This window comes from Dryobates pubescens, chromosome 17, assembly GCF_014839835.1.
Source record: "Dryobates pubescens isolate bDryPub1 chromosome 17, bDryPub1.pri, whole genome shotgun sequence".
NCBI lineage: Eukaryota > Metazoa > Chordata > Aves > Piciformes > Picidae > Dryobates > Dryobates pubescens.
The window spans coordinates 14,258,554-14,282,695 of NC_071628.1; the positions used below are offsets into that span (position 1 = coordinate 14,258,554).

Sequence of the window (24,142 nt, forward strand, 5' to 3'; positions counted from 1 at the left end):
GCCAGATGGGCTAGCAGAAGGCATCAAATGTTCCTCAGTAACTCCCAGCACAGCACTCCAGCATAATATAACAACTATGAATGCTACAAAGGTATTCTAAATTCCTGAACTAAAAAAGGAGTATCACAGCTTGGATTTATCTCACCTGAGTCTGCTGCATTAGGAGCACGATCACCTTAGATTACCTCTGTAGCTGGTGGAAGAATGACATTTCCAGAGGGTGACTTAGCCCATCTCCTTCCACTGACTCAACAAAGAATTCAGGACAGTTGGGCCACCACCACCTCACTCAGCTAGCTGCCCACACTCAGATGGAGTGAGTCAGTATGCACAGACATCTGAGCTACAGCCCTTTCATCCCATACAGAAACTTCTTTGAATGCAGTCTGCTTTCAATGAAACTCCTGATGTTTTCACACACCGGGGGTGGGACCAGGGTCCCCAGGGTCTGGATTGCAACTGGACAAGCTCTTCTAAACTATCAGTAAGTCAGTCTCCTTCACTTTTTCCAACCCTAGGCAAACCTGCCTGTAAAACTGGGGAAGTGCATTTCAAAAGCACCATTTTCATAGACACTGCCTCGGTCACTGCATGCAGACTAAAGGAGCAATGTGTGGCCTTCTGCAGCAGAGGTCAACAACAGAAGAGCATTGCTGAGATGATCCACACTGTGGGGACTTTCACATTTTTGTCTAGATTTGGGGTTTAGCACCTTATCAATTTTCCTTGTTTTGCAGAACAGGAGCGTTCAAAGAAAGGGAAAACACTGATCAAAGGGCAGATAATTACTGTGGTAGAAAACAAGCAAGTAAGCATTTTTACCCCTGTAATTTCTTCAGACAACAGATATGCTGCTAACAATCTTACAGATCATTTCTTTCCACACAGAGCCACAACAGAAGATTTTTAACAACATGCCAGTAGCAAGCATAAAGGCTGAGGACTGTTGTGTTGCTTTCATGATACATGCATGGAAACTGAACGAGTTCAAAGAGGGCCTGTGGGCTGACTTATAGAGAAGGCCAAAATAAAGAGGTAAACATGACAGTGCCTGCCAAGAGCAGCGTGTGTCATGCACTGTGGAGAGCAAAGAAGCATTCAAGATGTCTGTGAAGAGTGGACATGGGTAGGATGGCAAATGATGCATTCCATTTAGAATTACCTTCTGTTGAGTGTGCACAGCAAACCCAGAAAACAGCGACCAGAAACAGAAAAAAAGAAAAAGATAAATGCAATCCCACTACAACTACTAACAAAGAGGGCCTGCTGGAAAATAAAAATTAAACATTCTTCTCTGGAAAGTCTGTTTTCTTCACAGTTTCATATTTTATTTTGTATTTAAAGCATTGGGTTTGGTAAAATTTACCACTGAAACCATCCCTTGGAGCACCCCTGCACCTCAGCCCTGTGCAGCACACTGTCACGCTGTGGTAGAGCTGGAGCCACCTGCCTCTCACACACACAGCAGCTGACTTCACCCAAACCACTTCTCAAACCACTTCTCACATCAGAAAGTCTGCTGTGGTTTTTCATTACACTACACATCTTAATTGTTCAGCTTCATGTATCTGCTCAGAATAGAAACAGAAGTGAAAAATGTTTGGTTTCCTGATAGAACGGTCCAGGCCGGAAGGGACCTCCAAAGGTCATCCAGTCCAACCTCCTTGCAGTCAGCAGGGACATCCTCCACTAAATCAGGTTGCCCAGAGTCTCATTGAGCCTTACCTTGAATCCAGGGAAGGGTCCTCAACCACCACTCTGGGAAACCTGTTCCAGTGTTCCACCACCCTCATAGTAAAGAACTTTTTTCCTGATATCCAATTTAAACCTGCCCTTCTCTTGTCTGAAGCCATTGCCCCTTGTCCTGTCACCGCAGGCCTTTGTAAACAGCCTCTCTCCATCTTTTCTGTAGACCCCCTTCAGGTACTGGAAGGCTGTTATTAGGTTTTCCCAGAGCCTCCTCTTTTCCAGGGAGAGGCATCCTGTCCTCGATACCCAGCTTCCTGGGAGCTAGCACATTCCCCACAGCACAATGTCAAGTCACTTGCCTTTACATCTCAGAAAAGCATGACTAGCATTTTTGCCATTAAAAAAGGCAGACAGTGCCACTGAAGGCCTGTTCTATAGTATTTCTTCACCCAGTATTTTTCAATTCAGATGCTATCTTTCTTTCACAGATACCAATAAGGCAAGACTCTGTAAATTCTGGATTGTGTCCTTAGGGTCTATACATTTCATTCCTCTCTTCATTTTGCTTCTGGAACAGAACTTGTTTCTCCTCCAGAAATTTTCTGCTCAATTGTCAGGCCATAAACAAGCAGCTTCTCTTTTCAGATGACAAAATTAAGGGCTTAACTGTTAGCCCTTCTTATACTAATAAAGTATCTTAGAAGTTCTTGATGCCTTTACAGAAAATACATTAAAATGTTGTGAAAAGTGAAAACAAACAAAAACCCAACCAAAAAAACCCAAACATAACCACCCAAACCCCTTGAAAGCAAAACCACAAAATCCCAAATCAAATCAATAAACAAACAAAAACCCCAAACATTTAAATCAGTAACTAAGTACAGACTGACCTTACAAGGAGCAAAACTAGGCTACAGAACTTCCTAAATTCATAAAGATAGGCAATTAAACACAAACTATGTTCAATTTCAGTTGATCTGATATTAAGGGTGCCAAGGGTTAACGTTGGGTGGGCCACTACACAAACAGATGTCATTAACCCCTCTCCCTTCCCAAAAGGGGAAGAAAGTACAAGGGAGAGACTTACAGGTTGGAAAAAAAAATTTAAAATAGCTTTAATGAACATCATCAATAAAAAGAAAGTATTATAATAATATTAAGATAATTATGAAAAATATACAAAACCAACATTGAACTCCCCCAGAGTCCAGACAGGACTCAGCAGCAGACAGGAACTGGATTCAGGAACTCAGGGATTGGGATGGAAGGCAGAAGAACAGAGTCCTCTTAGGACATCAGCCATAGAAAACTGGATTTGACACTTGTGATCCCTCAGCTGTATACTGAGTATGACAAACATGAAATGGAATACCTTGTTGGTCAGTTTGGGGTCATTTGTCCTGCCTGTTCATACCCACAAGTGTGACTTTTTACTTATTTACCATCCTTTTACTTGCAGCACCCCAACATGGCACACAAGACTGAGCAATGAACTTGGTCTCTACGGGAGCAGGCATAAGCAAAAGCCTTTCTGCATACCAGGTCTTAGTAATAACTATAAACATCAGTGTTATTACTTCCAGAAGCAGACACTGTCTGTGAAAACATGCCATTAACTTCAGAAAGTACAGTCACTTAGAAAAGAGTGAGATAAAAAATAAAATCACTTAAGTGCAGTCACTTAAAAGAGAATGAGATGAAAAATAAAATCACTGAACAGAGAGTGTGTTGTGTTCTAGCTCAAACCAGGACAAAGGGAGAAATATTTCCTAGGTTTACAAGAAATGTTATATGATCCTTAATTCAAGGATTCCTAATTGCAGTAGAAAAAGAAAAATGTTATACTAACCTTACTTGATTTTAGGACCTTAATTTGTTCTTCATAAACTGTGTCTTTATTCTTTTCCAAAAAGCCTTCACATTGATATTCCACCTGAAACCCACAATTTTACAAAAACATAAATGTTAGAATGATTTCATAAGAATATTTTGCATATAATTCATCAGCTGTAACAGCCACATTTAAAACAGCTAATTCTTGTGGATATTTAAAATACCAGCTCCCAAGTGCATCTTTGCTGAACATAGATTTTCCTCAAAGAGGGAACACATTTGAGCATAGAGAGATGAATACTGTGACTGCATTAAACCAGATATACTTCTCTGCTGAGAGATGCTGTGCTAAGACAGCATGATTGAATGGTGACAGTAAAAGTGGAGAATCAAAACGTGTGTTGAACAGCTCCTTCGGTGAAGTAAAAGGCTGCAAAACTGTGCGAAATCCAGATACAACTGAGAACAAAGTACCTCATCTCATTAGCCGAGAGGCAGTAAGTGATCTGCCTGCAGCATATGAAAATGCCTCATTTGTACTTGGGAAACAACAGAATTTTTACCAGAAGCAATAAAGAGTCTGAATGTTGTGCTAACAACATTCCTCTATCAGGGCTACAGAGTTTCCTGGACCAAAGAACAGCTAGAGCATCCGAAAAAAACCATAGTATTTATGTCACTGTCCTAATTCAATGCTGAACAAAACCCACCAATTCTTGTCAAAAGCCTGTATCTTAGAACTTGCTGTTAATTAACCTAAGTGTGCTAACTCTCATGAAGTGTCTCATGCTAACTCCTCAATCTTGTATCAGCAGAAGGGTAGACTCTAAAATACAAGAGCAGACTTCCTTAGCAGTTCTGTTCTTTCAGAGCAGCCAGATGGATAGCTGTTAGCAGCCCCTCTCTCAGTGCAGCCATTGATCAGTGTTTACGCAACGACACCATACCCCTAGATACAAAACATTTCAACAGATTCTTGGGGAGGAAGAAGGCAGAGAATGTCCCCAAAGTCTCCCCACAACTGAAGGTCCACTGGACACCACCTTGGGTACCATTAATGTTCTCACTGCGGAAGACAACGCCACGAGAGGGCAGCAGAATCTCTGCCTTCTCCCACAGAAGACAATAGCAAGGCACAGCCCTTGCTAACCTGCCAGCTACAGCTCTACTTTTTTTCCTTCAAGATGCCTGTACCCATTCTAGTAAGCTCAAAGGGAAGCACAAACGCTTAGCAACGACACATCAGAGCTTAGAGCTTTGCCAATACCTGCTTGGAGCTACTTTTCCCTTTCCTTGGCACTCAGCCTAAGCACAGGGAAGTCTTGCTTCCAAATATCAAAGTTTAGCCTAATGAACAGTATGTGAAATATTTATGAAATCCTTATTGTTCTCTCATCCACTAAATAAAACAGAACTCATGAATGCAAACTAGTACAGAGATATTCTTGCTGTTTTCATTGACTAGACACAAAACAAGTGGGATCCCTCTTCCTGGTACAAACCTGAGAACTTGGGAGAAATCCAAGGGAGGCAGATGAGGGCCTCAAGCCCCCAAGGCAGCACATTCTTATCTACTGGTAAGAATCCCTGAGCTTCTCAGAAGTCTTTTTGACAAGGCTGACAATATTCTTTGTATAAGGGGACAATTAACTTAAACATGGTTTTAACCTTTTTTAAGCGGAGGAGTTGCTCAGTTTGTTGATGCACTGGGGGAGCTGAGCAATGCACACACTCCACTGAGATGACCTTATCCAGCTTCCTTCCCTCCCTCCTGTTTGCACATTAAGATGGCAGCAAAATCAACATCATTCTGTTGTTGCTCTTTATCTAGAACTACAGTGAGATACATGATCTTCTACTTTGTGTAATTCCTTGTGTAACTGGAATTGATATAATTATGCTGTGAATTGCACATACATAAAGTTCCTATGTTTTCAAAAAGAATGGTTGGTGGTTACAGCATGTGACAGGAGTCAGGAGCTCTTGTTTGTGCTCCTGGCTCTGTACAGCTGCCAGGTGAGCTTTCTTCTCCTGCTTGAGTGCATAGGCAGGCACACATTTTGCAAGCAGCTGAGCAGAGCCAAGGATGCCACTGCCCTGTCACTGCCCACAGCAGCCACCCATGCTAGGATCCCTTCCCATGCACACTATCAGCAACATCAGCCACACAAAGAGTTACCAGAGGAAAAGTCCTTACCTTGTCAGCAAAGTGCTTGATGATAAAAGCCTTATTTGACATACGTGGTTTTTCGAAGAGGGCACATTTATTCAAATGAGTGTTGTAGAGTTTTTGGGCCCAAGTGTCATCTGAGCCTTTTGGCATCTACAGAAAAGGGGACACTGTCATTTATAATGTCCTGAAAACTTTCAGTAGCAAAAGAAACTAAGAAGATGGGGAACAATGTTTTGTGGTTTGTATTCAAACTTTGATGCCTCAGATTCCAAGCACTGCCATAAGCAAGGAAGCCAGTAACCAGCTATGCACTTGCCTTTCTAACAGTCCAGACTGGGTGCAGCCCAGCTGCAGGTGTAGCTGTTGTGTGACACCTTTGACACTAATAGCCTTTCCAGCATCACACACACCTGAAGGCAGGGATCCTAGAGCTACACTGTCAGACTGAAGAGCATTCCAGCAGGTCAGAACTCATCCACCATCATTAGAGATGGCTTGTGATGCTACGTGATACACAATAACCCCAAGATGGGCTTCCCCTATACATGCCATTCCCTATACATGGCTTGGCATAAATTAAACTAAGGTCAAAGACAAAAGGTGAGATACCAAGTGAGAGGCAATTTGGAGAAATCTGACAGGACCAAAGACTGCACTTGCTGCACTCCAGAAAATGAAAGTTGCCAGAGTCAAAACAAAGGTTGATTAGGGACCCAGAAGCAGATACATGATGGAGAGGAGGAGGTGGAAAAGCATGACAAAAACCACTTTTTCCTCTTCCTGTAATTGCCAATTCTGTTTGTATGATCTCCAAATCCTTTCAATAGCAGAGTGTCAAAATCCACACAGATGACATTTCCCCGTGTGGCCACAGAAGCAGGACAGTTGTTGACCTCTTTCTTTATGAAAGCCTTTGAACACACACACACACCTTGCACTCCTCATCCAACAGATCCAGAACTCCCATTTTGGCTTCTATGAGGTTGATGCAAGGCTGGTTGTCATAGAAATCAATCAAGGTCCATGGTATTTCTTCCTTCATATATTCCTCCTGTTCCAGTTTAAAGACATGCTACAGGGCAAAAGGAAAACAGGGTCCTTTTGTGAAATAAAATGTAGAATAAACACATCGAACTCTCACTCGAATTCATCTTGGCACACTAATCCAGGCTGTCAAGTTGACACACTAGTTCAACTAAATAAACCCTTTAAGAGGTAAGTGCATGAAAAATAAATTAACCTTTTTCATGGCCTAAAAACAAAGACTAAATTAAAGTGTTCATCCATAGCACATAAGGTCTGTTTTCTCCCATCTTTCTACTATATTGTCTCAAAATTACTGTAAGAGATTTTTTTCTTATGAAAAAACAAACAGGCAAACCAAGCCACAAAAGCCAGAAAAAGCCTCAAGTGCAAGATCGGCGACTTATAAAGTGGGATGTGCCATGCATTTATGATTTTGAAGTGATGAATACCGATCTATTTCAAGTAAAATTTCACTATAAATACTTCTGCATTTCCTTGTAAAAGAACAGAACTTCATTTTCCCTTAAATGGCTGCTGGTTTTTTCCTAAGATGACGCACTGCATTAAAATACACTCCTGCAGAAACCTGCAAGAATCACTCTAAGAGCGTTAGCACAAGAAATTCTTCAAGGAAAATTCTGTGGAAGATTTATCTGATATGAAGATCAGTAACAATGTATTTGTGTACTCATTCAACAATATGATCACAAAAAAGCCCCACATAGCTGTAATGAAATGTGCACAGGAGATGAATTAAAACTTGAGGAAAAAAAAGATTACATTACGCAGGCAAACTGTGGTCTTAATAGCACAAGCACTTTTTGGTCTTTGCCATAAACACCTGGAATGGTGGAGCTGCCTCTTGAGCTCAGGGCACAAGCCCACCGTCACCTCCTTGCAGCATTCTGGCATGCATCTGCCAGACAGCAGAAAACTACCCTGACAAAGTGGTTTATCCCTTTTATTTCATTAGCCTAACACCATCCTTTCCAGAGCAGTGCTCCTTAACGGCGCCCACGGGAGCCATTCCCACCCCCGTGCTTAAGGCCTGTATTACATGCCAAGGTAACTCCTGACAGGAACGTCCACAGTAGCATCATACCAACGAGTCATACCCAACCTAGGTCCTGCAAGAAAGCATAAAACTATTTCTCCTCTGTGAAGCAACTACATGGTGAAAAATGTCTTCACACTTAATCTCCTCCTTCAAAGGATGTGGGTGGCCAGGCAGGCAAGGCAGGCTGAGGAGATGAGAATGGCAGCTGGCTAGTTCCTCATCAGCTAGGTTCAGGTCACCCTGGACCCAGGTCACCCTGGGCCACACATGAACACCTGCTGCCTGCCACCACAGACACAGGGCTTTAATTTAAAACAACCTCCACCCTGTGTACTTCCACAGCAGCCTGCAATGAGTTCATGTATACTGGTACTGGGTTTGGTGGCTTGGCAGGGCATCATTACAAATGCCCCATTGGCAAGTCCTTCATGAGACAAGTGCTTACAACAACAGCACCACAAGGAAGGGAACACAGGGACAGTGGTCTTTACTAAAGAAACACAGAATGGTAGAGGTTGGAAGGTTCCAGTCAAGCCCCCTTGCTAAAGCAGGTTTGCCTAGGCCAGGTTGTACAGGATCATGTCCAGGTAGGTTTTGAAAGTCTCCAGAGAAGGAAGCTCCACAACCTCTCTGGGCAGGCTGCTCCAATGCTCCATCATCCTCAAAGTAAAGAAGCTTCTCCTTATGTTAAGGTAGAACTTCCTGTGCCTGTTTGCCCATTGTACTATCACTGGGCATTACTGAAAAGACACTGGCACCATCCTCCTGACCCCCACCCTTTAGATATTGATAAGTATTGATAAGATCCCCTGTCAGTCTTCTCCAGGCTAAACAGTCCCACATCTCTCAGCTTCTTGTTGTAAGAGAGAAAATCCAGACTCTTCCTCATCTTTGTAGCCCTCCATTGGACTCTCTCCAGTAGTTCCCTGTCTCTCCTGAATTGGGAAGCCCAGAACTGGACCCAGTACTCCAGATGTGGCCTCCCTAGGGCAGAATACAGGGGCAGGACAACCTCCCTCAACCTGCTGGTCACACTCTTAATGCATCCCAGGGTACCATTGGCCTTCATGACCACAACACCACACTGCTGGTTCATTGTGAACTTACTGTCCACCAGGACTCCCACATCTTTCTCCATGGACCTGTTTTCCATCCAGTCAACTCCTAACCTGTACTGGTGCATGGGGTTAATCCTTACCAGTGCAGGACTCTACAAGTGCAAACCCTTACAATTCTTACAGCAACTAGATTTTGATGCAGAGCTGAGAAAACGCCAAGATGCCGTGTGCTTAGCAGTTATGACATCCTGCTTTTGCAGCTGAACCCAGTTATGGCACTACCAGTACAGAAAGGGCACACCAGGACTGGAAAGCCCAGCCTCCGCTCCAGCACCCAGCTTACTTCCCAATCCACATCCCTGCCTGGGAGGAAACACAGCGCAGGAGGATTCGGTCCTTTGAGCACACGCTGCCATGGAGCTATGTTCGTAAGGAGAGTTCAAAGCTATTCCTGTGCTGCAGCACAGCCTAGCAACAGACCTGGCAGAAATAACTTGCCTCATCATTATGCAGGTAAGATATATAATTACAAACGTCACTGAGGCTGAGGGGAGAGGGAGAATCATGATCTCTCTGGAGGAGGGGGAAGAGGCGTCCCTTGCCACATGTCCATCAACAACTTCGGAATGTGGCTGAAAACCCTCAAAAGATGACACCAGGACAGGAAGTGTGGGTGGCAGGTTCCCAGCAGCAAAGCCCTGCTCTCTGCTGCCTGCACACAGGCTCTTGTTGGAAGTCATGGAGGCACAGCAAACTCCAGCCTCAACTGCAGTGTGTCCTCATTGACAGGCCATCTCTGGGTCTTAATTGGCAAGCGCTGCTTCTGTCTTATAATTGTTGCTGTGATCAGAATGTCAAACAGTCCCAGAGCAGCAGTTAGTCACAAAATCTATTTCTAGGAGATAGTCGATCTCTCCCCATCCCCCAAAGCCCACAGCCAGGACAGCTGGTTAATAGACTGAAGGAATTCATCGTAGCCACTGGGGACCCAATTAGCAGAACGGACTGGGATGAGGGGAAAGGCAAGAGGAAATGCTGGTCAATTCCTACTTACCATATTGAACTGCTGCTGCAGTTTTTCGTTGGCATAGTTGATACAGAACTGTTCAAAGCTGTTGATTTCAAATGTCTCAAATCTAAAATAAGCAGATCATCAAAATTACTAGTGCAGTGAAAAAAAATATTAAATGACCCTATAATTTTTAATTCCCTCCCTCAAGTCACTTTCATTGCATTATTCCAGGCAGAAACAACCTCAATCAAGCAATGAAGCACACAGTAAATGGCAAATGACAGTACATGGGCAATTTGGTGATGTTTCCTCTTCAGGCAGGGATGAGGAACACAGAGAAGGGACTGATGTTCCTAGAAAGCATGTTAGAATAGAATAGAATAGAATAGAATAGAATAGAATAGAATAGAATAGAATAGAATAGAATAGAATAGAATAGCATAGCATAGAATAGAATAGAATAGCATAGAATAGCATAGAATAGAATAGCATAGGAGTAAACCAGGTTGGAAGTTGTCTTTGTCCCTTCTAACGCACCACAATGGAAGAACCATGAGATGCCAATTCCCTTGTCACTTTCTCCAGTGCAATACATAAAGGAACTACCAACAGCAAAAAAATGAAATCCCACTATAAATGTCAGACTTGAAAGTCAAGACAAAGATCTTAGACAGCATGTCAAAACTAAACACCTACTTCCTTCAGCTGCGTAAGCAGCTGCTAAGGGTTTGGGGGTTTTATGTGTTCCACGCAGTACTGCATGGTAAAGACAAAGATACTTTGCAGTAAGATAATTACATAAGAGTCATCACAGCTTTGACAAAAAGACTCACCCATAAATGTCCAACACTCCAATGAAAGAATGCTGTTTTACAGTAGCATGAAGGGCTTTGTTCACATGATCTACAATCCAGTTGAAGAGATTAGCATAGATATGTTTGGCAAGTGCATCTCTGGCGTTGATGGCATGAAGCTTAGAAATTGGCTTGATGTAGGTTTCGGTGGCAGTTGCGAGTTTCCTATGGCAAAGCCAGTGGGACATCTCTTCATAATCCACACCCATGAGGTCACAGAAGATGGTGAGGGGTTCATGCTTGGGCTAATAAAAACAATCTCATTAAGTCTTGAAACAGTATTATTACTAGCACACACACAATCATAAGAACTGCCTACCCGCAGTGATCCAACAATAAGCAGCATCAGCAACTTCCTCAGCTCTTTTCTCCTTCAAAAGGTAACAGGTTCCCTACCCACTCATCACATTCACATTGCTGAAGTAGGCTGGTGAATCAGTCTCCTAAACTGCACTTTGCTATACTGGTGTTCACCAAACTGACCCCCACAGTGAACCTACAACCTTCACAAAAACGAATCACCTAGCTTCACAGGGATGGACTTGGTATTTTGAATTCTTCTAACTGTCTCGGTTTTCAGTGAAGAAATAGAGAAATGCAGGACAGGACAGCAGCTGTGTACTTGGGACAGAATGATCCACTCTGTCCCAAGTACCCAGCTCCTGAGCAGTGCTCTCATCTGCTCAGATACAACCACAACAGGGAGTAACAGGCCGTGGGGCATTACAGCCCAAGCCAAGAATAAAGAGGAAGGCTTTAACACTCTGCCCTCAGTGAATTCTGGAGATAAATATTAGGAGATTGGAGAACACTAATTATGTTCTGTAACTCCTGAATCAGACTGTACAAGTGAAGAAAACCTTTGTTTAACCACCAGGTTAAATCAACTGGCAAGGCTTGAACACTGAGATGGCTATATGAGATTTCTGCATAACAATCTGTGCAGTGCATTTACCACTCAATGAGTTCAGATACTACACCTCATCACTAACAAGCAAGCCAAAAGCTAGAAAGCAAGGACAGACAGGTCTTGCCTCCTAAGGAACTCCCCTAGTGCTGCTTCCTCATCACATTCACATTGCACCTGGTAACTCAACAGCACACTGACAAGCAGTGTCAAGCACTGCCAAGCAGTGTCTTGACAAGGGCAGATTACAGAGGACTGTTACTACATGCTCAGTAGCTAGAGGGTACATCAAGTTTGTCTTTCTATTTCCACATCTTTTTGACTTCTTTGGGGCTTCTTGCAGTCATCACAGCATACAGATCCCACGGCAGTGCTGTTAACTTCCAAAATCCAGTTAACTGAGAATGTTTGCTTTCAGTTTAGCCATACCACTTTAACTCAGAAGACAATAATGAAGTAATAATAATAATGAACACTGCACAAAAGAATGCCACATTAGGGTTACTCAAGCTGACATCAACCAAATTGATTCATTCATGTAGCACCATGAGGAGCCCTTTGTTGAGCTTCCAGAAGCACCATCATTGCATCACACCAGTGCTTCCCAGGCAGACCAGTCTGCATGGCAACAGAGCTCTGCAATGACATAGCTATTGTCAGAGAACAGCACAGCTCAGGTAGCAGATTACACTGAGCAGACATTCACTGCCACCTGCTAGGTGTTTACCATGTAAGGATAGGACTACAGAGGAATTTGTAGCTTTGTACTAGCTCATTCAGTGGGATTCCTGCATGGGAGATAACCATTCTGACTCTCTCATATTTTCATCATGTCCTAGCTCGCAATGTCCTGGGCTCATCAGCTTTCTACTCATGATCATTAAATGACACTTTCTTTGCAGTGCAGACCTTTTTAAGACACATTTAAAAAGCAGACTATTGTTGTGGTTTCACAGCAGCTTTCCACAGGCAGCTGGTGTTAGCCCAGGCACACTGAGCTGTGGCCCAATGAACAACCTGTTGTCTCAACTCCAGAAAGGGCTAGAACAAATTCTTGAGAAAGCAGCTGACATTAAAATGAGGTAAAAATAACAACCTTGAAACAGTTGCTACTGTTTGAATAGAGAAAGATGAAGGCTGTGTTTTCCAATGGTAGACATTTAAGGAAAGGTCAAAGCAGAAACTGGCCACTTGTGAATCCAAGAAAGAGAAAAGTGACAAGCCAGATCTTTTTTCCAGTAAGAAGCCTGGGTCCTCACAGAATGACAGTTTTTTCAGATCAGACTATGCAGTCCTCATTACTGACTTCCACAAAGGTGAGTCAAACAAATCCTATGTGTACATACTATGCTCATTTCTAGACATCCTAGAGGACTTTGTGAAGCATTTCCTTTACAGTTAGTTAGGCCATTTGGGCATTAACTTAAAAAATAATCCTGCAAAGCATTTACTGTAGGCAGGGATTGGATTCTTGTGGGAACATAAAGATCCAGACATCTGCCCAGGACTTCAAAGCTAGTCTGGCCTGGCAGACTTTTCTAGGACCAATCAGTTACGCTTTTGAAACAGAATTAAGGCAGCCACTGCTACAGAACTGAGAGTATTGTCTAAAGTTTCTAAACTAAGAAGAGTTGAATCCATCTGCAAAAAAAACACCCAACTGTTAAAATGTTAACAAAATAGACAGAATGTTAACAAAATAGACAGAAGAACATTGCTTGTGTTTTTATATCGTTACTTGTCTTCAGAAGAGGGCCCTGCAAACAAGCAGAAAGTAGAACTGTCAAAGTAGGAACCATGCCCTTCAGCTCATCCACTACTCACAGGAATAGTGCAGCTGTCAGAATCTCGAGATGCAAACTCCACATTGCCCAAATGAAGGATGCCAGCAAGGATTCGAAAAATTCCCATCTGGTAGGTGTCACTAATCCCTGAAAAACATTAACAAAGTATTTCCAATGGGAAGAGAAATAAAGAACTGTGAGCTGCAGCTGACAACAAATTTTATTCAGAGAAAAAGTGTGTTTTTTTCAGAGACTATGGTGTGCTTTTCAGAGACTTTATTTAGCATTTGACAGTATTGCTTTGCTCCACTTGTAGAAAAAAATATTTTATAACCAGATGCAAAAAAAAATCCACTGCAATGAACTATTTAATTTGCTGTTTCAAAGTGCTTTGTCAGTGACCTCCAACGCTGTATATGCTACACCAAAGGAACCCACCATTTGTATCCATACAATGTGTGTTTCTCCTACACTAGATATGCAAATTCCACTGCAATTTAAATACCTTCTTAATGTAATTGAAGTATCTCAGACTCAAAACTCTCCTGTTTTTAAACACAACAGAGTATAATGACAATTTAAGCAAACACTGTAGAAAACACTTCCTAATATATTGGATTTGGGATATGAATGTGGTTTACAAATTACCTAGCAAAGCGCAGGCCTGCCTGGTGTTTACCATTTCCTTAGCATCATCAACGCCATCAATCACAGGGCTTCCCCCTTGCTTTGTATAGTAAAAGGAATTTGCATTCCCTGTAAGAGAGAAAACAATCTTTTACTTGCACTAATGCAGAAATCCACAGCACATCTGTAAAACAGTATAAATATGTCCTTCTGGCTCACAGGACCCACTTACTCTGGAGAAGAATTGAAATTTTCAAGATTTAGCAGTGCAAATATGTATTCTTAAGCTACCTGGCTCCCACAGCAGGCCCTCAAGCATATTCTCCCCTTAACCCTGGTTAAGACTTCCACACATGCGGAATAATCACTTTGGAAGAAATTGTTCTCCCAGTCTGAGACAAGCACCCAAGTGGCAGGCAGGGGGTTGACAGCAGCAGCACTTTGGAATGATGTGGCAGATACCACGATGCTATTTGTGCATCAGGATACTAAAAAAATAAATAAATTCTAGTTTGCTCATTTTCTTCTTATTTCTAATGTATGCTCTGGTTTATTCATATGAGTGTCTGTGAACACTGTTGCTGAAAAGTTGTGGGTAGAGAACCGATCACTTCATACCACTCTGGGGACAGCACTGGGCTCCACTGGGAGAGCAGTAGCTCTCCTGGGTGCTGTGTAAATTCCTACAGTTTCAGGGACCGTGCTTCCAGCTGTGGGAACAGATTCCTTTTCTTCTCATTTGCCACAGTTTCAAGAACACCGAAAGACGAGTCTGCTAAATGGCTTCTTTAGTTCTAATTACATCAGTTCCTTCCTTTCCTGTGTCAGCAGATGTGCATCCTGTAAGTGCCAGGCTGGTGCAGAAGAGTAGAGAAACACTTTCACACCAGAATGGTATTTCAGAAATCAGGCTGTGGACTTCTCCCACTACAAAGCCAACTTTTAAAAATACAGAAGCAGCACTCAAATTTATATTGAATTTCTGAAATGATGAGGTGATTGCCTGTCATGAGGTCATCATCATGTCTTTCCCTTACAAAGCACTAGTTCTTGTTAAACGAGAAACCTTTCCTTTACCAACATTTTAATCTGAAAAATGAACAACATTCCCTTGTCAGTTTTGTGATTACCACGTTAGCAGAAATGGTGAAGTAATTGTTGTTAACACCCCAAGTGAAAGTATGCAGATGCAAAATAAGCTTTTCAGGTGCTTATACCACAAATGACAAAATTGTCTAGTAGCTGGAGTCATAGAAAAGAGGTTTTAAAAGACTAAGGGAAGAAATTTTCACCCTTGCCACTAGAAAGCTACTCTGAAATCCAGGACATCCTAAGTTCCAACGATTACAACTGCAATGTATTACAGTACACTGAATTAACAAACCTGCTACTTTCATTCTACCTAAAAGCCACGAAGTCTGAGATCCAACATTTTAGTTCTTTTCAATATATTTTAGTACTTGAAGGACTGAAAGCTTAGAATTCAAAAGCTGGCAATTCTTATCTTGGTTCTACGGCTCAGAGATGCTGCTTTATACCTACAATTGCACCACACAATACACATGGATTTCATACCTAATCGTAGAGATTTAAACTCAGGTAACGCTGCAGAGGCACAAAGTTGGTAAAAGATGTGGTAATTTCTCTCCTCTTCTGCCTTTATAAAGAAAGTAATTGATTATTTTTCACAACAAGTGTCAGAAACATTCATGAGTAGAATAGAATTACTATGTTTAATGCTTTCTCTAAGAATGCTAAGAGCACAGAAACCGCACGGAAAAAGAAAAGCTAAATCAGCATCTGTCATTTCCTTCTTCATTAATTTAATCCATTTTCAACAGCAAGAAGCATGCAGACATTTCATTAAAAAGAAATAAAATGTACTATTTCACTTTTGAGAACTGTGGATTACTATTAAATATAGATCAGGATTCTATGGGTGAGTGAAATGATCATACTTAAAAGCTTTTCATTTTCCAAAAATAACTAATGCCATTCACCTCAGCATTTATAGTAAACTGGTGAAGGGAATATCTCTCCTGCCAAAGCAAAGCTGGAATTTTGGAATGAAGGACAAACACAGCTCAGAAGGTTATGACACATGACCAACACCATCATTCCGTACTTAAGTGCTCTAAATTTCCTGACTTCAATACAGACAAAAAACAAACCAAAACCAAAAACCTGTCTGCCAGCTAAATCATGTGCATCAAGTCTCTGATTTTTAAAATATACAACAGTACTTCACATAACACTCCCATATAATGCTAACTGCATTTATTTGTTTTATACCTTTAGGCAGCCAGTCAAGGATAAGTCCACTTTTACTGAGCTATAAGGAAGGTAAAGATGACAAGGGAGCGTGGGAGACAGGAACATTATGGATTGGATCAAGTATAAAATTCAGAAATGAAGAAAGTTCAAGAAAGATGAACTTGAATATTCTCATTTACCTAAATAATGGCCATTTAGATTCATTTATAGTTCTTGTGACAGTGGTGGGTTTTAACAGGAGATTGAAAGTGAGCTGAGATTGCAGCTTTACAAACCACAACAGAGAGCTCTTCTCGAGCTGAGTTCCGATAGGTTTTGTAGCCCTATTCTGTAATACTACTGTAAGCACAAATTCCCATCTAGTAGTGCACTGACAGAATTACATGTTTACACAGACTTTTAATACACATTTTACAACTACAAATAATTCACATAATGAAAGGTTGACCTTGCTTTCCTTTGCTCCCCTCCCCTCACATGTACTATATAACAAATACACTATTACAGCCATTGCTTAAGAGAACTAATATCAGGAAGCAGCAGCTTTTGGTTTTTTTAGAATAGTCAGAAGAAGATTGCATCAGTGTTACCTGAAACACCACTCTTGATTTCTCCAAGAGGTAAGTTCTCATGTTAGCACCAATGATTCGATACCTCTTATCAAACCCAATTTCAATGTATTTCCCAAAACGACTGCTGTTGTCGTTCCTTGTAGTTTTGGCATTTCCAATAGACTGAAAAGAAAGGAATACTGTGAAGGTTAAACAGCTGTTAGAGATTATCAAATCTATTTAATTATCTACATAGCTCATAAAGACTTAACATTAATTTTGCCTTGGTTTCAGAATAATCAAGAATTTAATACAGGATGATTTCCACCTGGTCAGCAAATTACACCAATATGGTTATTTCATTAACGCAAAATTGGGAGTTGGTCTTCCTAGCAATGATTTCACTTCCACATAGTCTCATTTTCCAGCCAAAAATCCTTCTTTGCTCTCTAAAGTGTCTTAAAAAGAATTAGAGAGTCTAACAGAATGCTCACATACACCCCGATTTCCTCTAAGGACTTAATAAAAGTATAATAGTATGTTTTATATACGTGTAGTACTTGCAATCTCTGTAAATCGACCTATCATATGCTCACAACCCAGCAAACAGTCCCTCTGTTCTACATGTCCAACAGTTTATTACTATTCTTGTTACTACTCTATAATCAACCACATTTCCAAACTACTTCTGCAAACCTATCATTACAAAATATTTACTGTGTGCCTAAATATAATAAAAAATGGACATGTACAGACTCATGTCATTTTCCTGAACCCAAAATCCTTCCTTATCAGCCTGGTTACTAAGACAGTCTTCAATGCTGCCTTATGTGCCTAACTTGCTTAGATACTCTCAGTACAGCTTCACACATAATAAACAATATTTAATGTATTTCCTCGATAGTATGTGGTCTTGGGATGCCCAGGGCAAATCATGACTGGAGTTCTTAAAATGGTCTTGGTGAACTTCTGCCCTTACCTCGTTAGCATTAGCATTCGCTTCACAACAAGTCCCAACTGGATAGATCAGAATTCAAGGCATGCAAATCACAGCACTCTGAACTTCAAAGAAAAGCATTTTCTCTTCTCAATTAGATCATGTTTTAGACATCACATAGCAATATATTTTCTACAAGGAGTAATACAGACACAATACACTGCCTTTTATCACATGCCACTGAGTATGCCTAACTCTGCTGTGTCCCATAACTAAAGAACACAGAGTCCTATCTGTGTCCTAGTTTCCCAGTTCACACAGCCACAGCCATCCATAGTTTCTGTACTGAAATTTAGGAACAACAATCTAGAGCACATTGCAATGCTGAGTATGGGCACTCCAGCTCTGTAAACAGGGCACCAGTGAAGCAGGAAGGGCTAACTGGTTACAGCACAGGAGGTGGGGATTACTTTCAGAAGCCCCATTAGAACAGGAGTAGGAGCAGCAGATCTGACTGAGCGAATAGAATAGAATAGAATAGAATAGAATAGAATAGAATAGAATAGAATAGAATAGAATAGAATAGAATAGAATAGACCAGACCAGGTTGGAAGAGACCTTTGAGATCAACGAGTCCAGATGTCAAAGTGGGCACCAGCTGAATGGCTGTGGCTGGCTGCTATAAAGACCATAAGAACAAACTGCATCTCCGAGTTCTCAGAAATACAGAATTCACTCCAACCAAATATACTCCAATTGCACTTCTTCTGTTGTAAAATTATTGCCACTGTGATTTTGGTGGTGGTGGCAGCAACAGTATTACAGGATTTTTAGAAACCAATTATTACTTTAAGAGGTATTACTTATAAAAACAGTCAAGAAAGTCTTTGCTATTTTAAGATTGCTTGAGAGCATGTGCAATAACAGAGAATAAGAGGCAGGAAATTACATATAAAGATGAGTTTTAAGCCTTGACAATTTCCACATTTGCACTAGGAAAGTTGTGTATAGCCATTGACTACAAAACTAGTTATTCAAATAGCTGCTAGAAAAGCATAGCTCGCTTGATGTTATGGAGTATTTCACAAGCAAAGATGATGTGAAATTCTGACACTAATGATGGTAAGCTCATAAAATACTGATGTTTAGGTTGTCCAAATAGACATTTACAAATAAATGAATAAATAAACAAATAACCTTTTGCTCCTAAGATTTTATAACCTACTCAGCAAATTACGAGTTTCCTGTTTCTAAAATTATTCAGTTCCTTCTCAGTCTACACAGGTTAATTTGTGTTTCTGCTGATTTATCAGCTGAAGATTTTAAAACATTGATTTTGCTGTCCTAGACTCTCTTTCAACAACAAATTTCACAACACTCACTCTAAAGCCTAATTGAAGTCCAAGCGTTTGAATTTAGAAGGATAACTTTCATCCAGTTATAGCATTGTTTAAAGTGAGTGAAATTTTACTTATACCCAGCTTCATGAAATTGCTATTATCAGTTTTTAGCAGATAAGAAAAGGTATGGATGGAAAGTTTTAGTCCTCAGTTTAAATTTCCTTGCTTCAAAAATTAAATCAGATAATTAACGGTGAGTTGATGGCCACTGATGGGGACATGGAGTCCAAGAGGTCAGACAGAAGGATATTTGGTTTAGACTTTGAGACCAAAGAAAAGAAGTAGCACAAGGAAACCTGCAAACAGTTTGTATTTCACACAGCAAACACACAGCAAACTGAAGACTCATCCTGAAGTCTCCTATTGTGGCTGTCACTTAGCAGACAGGTGGTGAGGATGTGGCAGCCTGCTTGGCCCCAAGTACCACATCTGTGGTATGCAGAGGAAGACACCCCTGGTCCTGTTAGCTGTGCATCAAACCTCAACGCAGCCAAGGATGGTGTGAAGCTTGCTGCAAACCACGGGAGCAGTGAAGGGAGTACTGTGCTCACACCTGCACAACTGCCATTGCTGCTCTGGTTGCTCCCACCAGGGCTGGTGCAGCCCAAGGCAAGGCTCAGCTCTCCCAACTTTCTCCTGTCACTGGACATTTGGATGCCTCAGCAGTACAGCCCACCACCCGTCATGGCACAACCTGTGTAATCCCACCCAACAGTTTCAAAACACCACACAGCACCACAAACCAGGCACAATTACCTTGTGACAGAACACACACACCTGTGATGGGGCAGCTATAGTTTGAGTATCATGAACTCCTCATGCCAGGAGGAAAAGAAGGAATAAAACTTAGTTCATTTTAAAAAATACCTGAGAAAGAAAACAACGGCACCATTTTGCATTTCATATTTCACTGCACGCACTCCTCTTACTCATGTCTATCCACAAACACTTCATGCTATTGCATAAAGATGCTAAGCATCTATGAAGGAAGCAGTTGTCCTAAGCATTTTTTGGGTTGTCCGTATGTATGCGCTTGTGGCAGTGCTACTTCTCTCAAGGAATTCCTATAAGACAGTTTCTCTTTGATGAATCATTCCTTAACCCAGTTCCTTGACTTCGGCTACAACTTGAATAGACACATATAGCCAAAGACATTGGAAACAATTCAGATGGGGCTAATATGCTTTCTACTTGGCCATAACATCAGAATTACAGCATCTCATGAGCTTCTTGGAGAACAGAGATCTTGAGGTAGGAGTAAACTATGATTCTATGTTATCTCAGTCTACTGCTACCAGCAATGCCTCCAAGCCAATGGTTTGGGAAGCTGACTACAGTTAGTTACAGAAATTTGCAGAACTGAAACATTAGTTTGAGCTAATTATAGCAAAATTATGTCTTCTGTCATGTTCTCCCCTCTGAAAGAAATGATGTGCATCTCATGTAACTTTGCTTTCTCAGTCTATCTTCCCTAATCACATTGCCTAAAGCTGAAGATTTGCTTTAGTCAACAACTCTTCACTTCAAAGTACAATCTACCAGCCCTCACTGTGTGATGTACATGCTCAGTGGGAAAGACCAGAATTTTTAATATTTGTCAGAATTTTACACACTCTTCTGCCAGCAGTTTTGTTACTATCAGTGTTAAAAAGCTGAACAGATTTGACATAGTATTCATATAGAATTACTTTGTTGTGTGAAATACATTAACACTACTGAAACTTTACCTCCCATCTTCTCTCAAGACTTTCATAAAACATTAAACAAAATGATGCCTAAAGCACCTCCTGGAGAATGGATTTTACACAAAATTTTGATATATATTTATTTTAGGTTCTTTGAGCCCTAAAAAAGTCCAGAATGTCTTTTTTATTGCATGTTTATGTTAGTCCCAGAATAACAAATACAGCTGGAGGGTGGGGGTTAGTGTGGTAGCTGTCTTACCTCCATAATAGGGTTGGAGGCCAAAACTTTCTCCTCAACATTGGCTTCACTGGCAGATCCACTGACAGTAGCAAAGTACCTCATGGCATACTTAGCAGAGACAGTCTTTCCGGCTCCAGATTCCCCACTGACAATGATTGACTGGTTTCGCTCATCTCTGAAACACAAAGATACATCAATTACCAGCTGTTCTTTCAAGGACACTTATTTTTTGTGTCCCAAGCTTGGCAACAACCCTTTCACCAGCAATGTTAGCAATGCAACAGTAACATAAATGCATGTGGCAGAAACAAGGCTGTTAGTACCCAAGCTGCTGGAAAAGCTGACTGGACTGACTGTAGCCAGGATCCTCAGTCAGGACTGATGATGCTGCAACAGTCCAGCCAGCAGAGCTGCTCCAGAGAGTCTGGCTACAGTGAAGTACCTGTTACCACTATTCACTAGGTGCATCTGCAGCTACTTCTATCCAGAGTCTGTAGTACAATGCTCCACTAAATTATCAGTGCTCATTAGCAAAGATCATTAATGCCATCTTACAGATAGAGAAATCAACAGCAGAGTCAGCCACAGAAACTTTTCATCCTTCTGATCTAATCACCAGCTTTTCCCAGAATTGTTCTGAATCTGAAAAATTCAAGCAGGCCTGTTCAGGACACAAATAGCAGCTCTGGAACGAAGATGACCCCTTTGATGTTAAGTAATTTCTTCTCATTAAAAGAAATTAATCTCCATTTGCTACTGAAACAATTTTCTCTCAGTCTCAAAAAGGGCTCAATCCATATACCCCAACTGCATGGCTAATAAACACACTATGAAGTAATAAGGGAATAAATTAGCATTTTCATGGCCTGAATCTTCTAAAATAATGACCATACATGCTTTATACAGTATTTTTTCCAAAGCAAAACAGGTTACAATGAATATTTTTCCTATGAGCTGGGTGAGCTTAACTCTATCTTACACACTGGAAAGTGAAGAAAGAAGGAATAATGTTTTACCCCAAAGCTTTACAGAGCTGAGGCCGGAACACTGAAAGTACAGCCAAACCCCAGCCCAGGCTGCACTTATAGCACAGTAACTGTGAATGAAATTTCAGGCACACATACAGACAGCTGAGCCATCAGTAAATGCTATGCAGGGGAAGAGAAGAAATACGCCTGGAAAAACTATTTTTGGGTTCTGTAGCCTAAAGGTCTTCCAGGAGATCTGGGATTCTATTTCTGAGATGGTTAAAAAAAAAAAAAGAAAAGAAAAGAAGCTGCTGCTGAAATGATGAAGCTAAATCACATTGTTAGTTTCAAGCTGTTAACTATCTTGCAAAAACACCAGCAAGCTCCACATAAGAGCACAAGTCCAGCATCGACTTCATGTTGTGCAAAGAGGTAGGTTAAAGGAACCTCTGGGTATGTCACACATCCCCAGGAGTGCCAAGGTGGGATTTATTTAACCCAATGAAGGAATTAGTTGAAGCAGATTTTCCATGTTTTGGTAAAAGGAAACTACTTGAAATGGCTGAGTGCTGAATTAAATTGAATAGAAAAGTGTGGAGAAGATCAAAGCAACCTATTTTTGTGTTCTCAACTTCCATTTAGCACACACAATAGGTGTGAATGTCTACAGTACAGTTCACACCTTCACATATGCCAAGCTGTCAGTCTCAGTGGGAAAGCACAACTATTCAGCTCGACACTGGGCTGTGTGCACTCCAGGTGACAAAGACTGAACTGCCAGAGATGCCAGCCTTGGCCACAGGCAAATGAAAACACCCATCCATGAGACCTCTTCTTACAGAAGCCATCAAGCCTGATGTACATGCTTCTGACAGAGGTCTGAGGTGCTCAGGCTGGCTTGCAGTAACAATGAAGATTTCCAGCCAGAAAGGCAAAGAGGAAATATTTCCCCATTCCCCTTCCCAGAGTCCACTGGCAGTAGAAAGAGGTGCAGGAAGGACAGCCTGTAGCTCTGCATATCAGGAGGTGGCTTGAGTTACATGGATGCTCATGGTCAAAAGGAGCACTAGGATGTGGAAGAAGTCCAGTGAAACGCATAACATCTAGGCTTAAAACGAGACAACAGGCAACGACTTTCCGCTTACACAGGCAGTGTAAGCCAAAACCAATTGCTTCACAGGACTGGCAGGCACTGTACTCTTTCATCCCTCCTGTGTGTTTTCAAACAGGAAAAACCCCAACCCTGTACCACTCTACAATATGAAACTGCTGGTCTGCTATCAGGAGCTGCCTAACACAGGAGATGGGCAACAACATAACAAGCCTTGCACTTGTTAGGTGACCGGGCTCTGTTTCATGGATTAAATATCACTAAATATATGAAGAGTCAGGAAGCTCAAGTCATATGAAATGTATCCTCTAATGACCAAGTTTATTTTTAGCTTACTTCCAAAGGAACAGAAGACTTTCAGAAACCAAAGTAATGCAGCCTCAGTACTACAGAGTGCCAACAAAACAGTCAACAAAAAACTAACACTGTTGCCAAGAGAGGAACATCAGAATAAAGGTGTCCATTTCTACTGTCACATCCCTGAAGGATGTGTGAAAGCATGGAAAGTGCATGCTGGTTTTGCAGTCCCTAGTCCCTCCATGGGAGTGGTAGGAAACATTAGGGTCTTCAGTGTGCTGCAGAGAAGGAAGTTCCATGTTTTCAAAGACAGTAAGGAAAACCAAGGTTGAAATAATTTCTCCTTAAGAATACTGTTTCTAATTAACCTAGAGTTTTCTTCCCCCATGCCATGAGATACAAAGCTGCACCCTTCTCCTTAGGACACAGTCATGTGCTCAGGAATAAGGGATTCATTATCCCACTCCTCTCCATAATTTTTCTAGATAAGATATGTCTGCCTCTGTGAAAGCTGAAAACATTGCTGCCATCTCTTCTGCAGTGAGTATTTGTGCTTGCATTAGCCACAGCAATAATGAGAAACAAAGGGCTCACTCATTATCTGCAGCAGAATCCTCTCGCTTCGCTCTGCAAGGGCTCCATCCATGATCACAGCCAC

The 24,142-nt window shown here is 41.4% G+C and overlaps 1 protein-coding gene across 1 annotated transcript in view; it reads right to left on the reverse strand.

Moving 5' to 3' along the window:
* Positions 1–24,142, reverse strand: part of MYO5A (myosin VA) — a 103,051-nt gene that overhangs the window by 40,417 nt on the left and 38,492 nt on the right. The window contains exons 5-14 of the mRNA XM_054169295.1: positions 21,127–21,283; positions 16,885–17,028; positions 15,596–15,677; positions 14,042–14,149; positions 13,434–13,540; positions 10,682–10,947; positions 9,891–9,972; positions 6,627–6,767; positions 5,720–5,845; positions 3,539–3,622 (exon numbers count right to left, since the gene is read on the reverse strand). Coding sequence (XP_054025270.1) covers positions 3,539–3,622; positions 5,720–5,845; positions 6,627–6,767; positions 9,891–9,972; positions 10,682–10,947; positions 13,434–13,540; positions 14,042–14,149; positions 15,596–15,677; positions 16,885–17,028; positions 21,127–21,283 — 1,297 coding nt within the window. The remainder of the gene's footprint in view (positions 1–3,538; positions 3,623–5,719; positions 5,846–6,626; positions 6,768–9,890; positions 9,973–10,681; positions 10,948–13,433; positions 13,541–14,041; positions 14,150–15,595; positions 15,678–16,884; positions 17,029–21,126; positions 21,284–24,142) is intronic.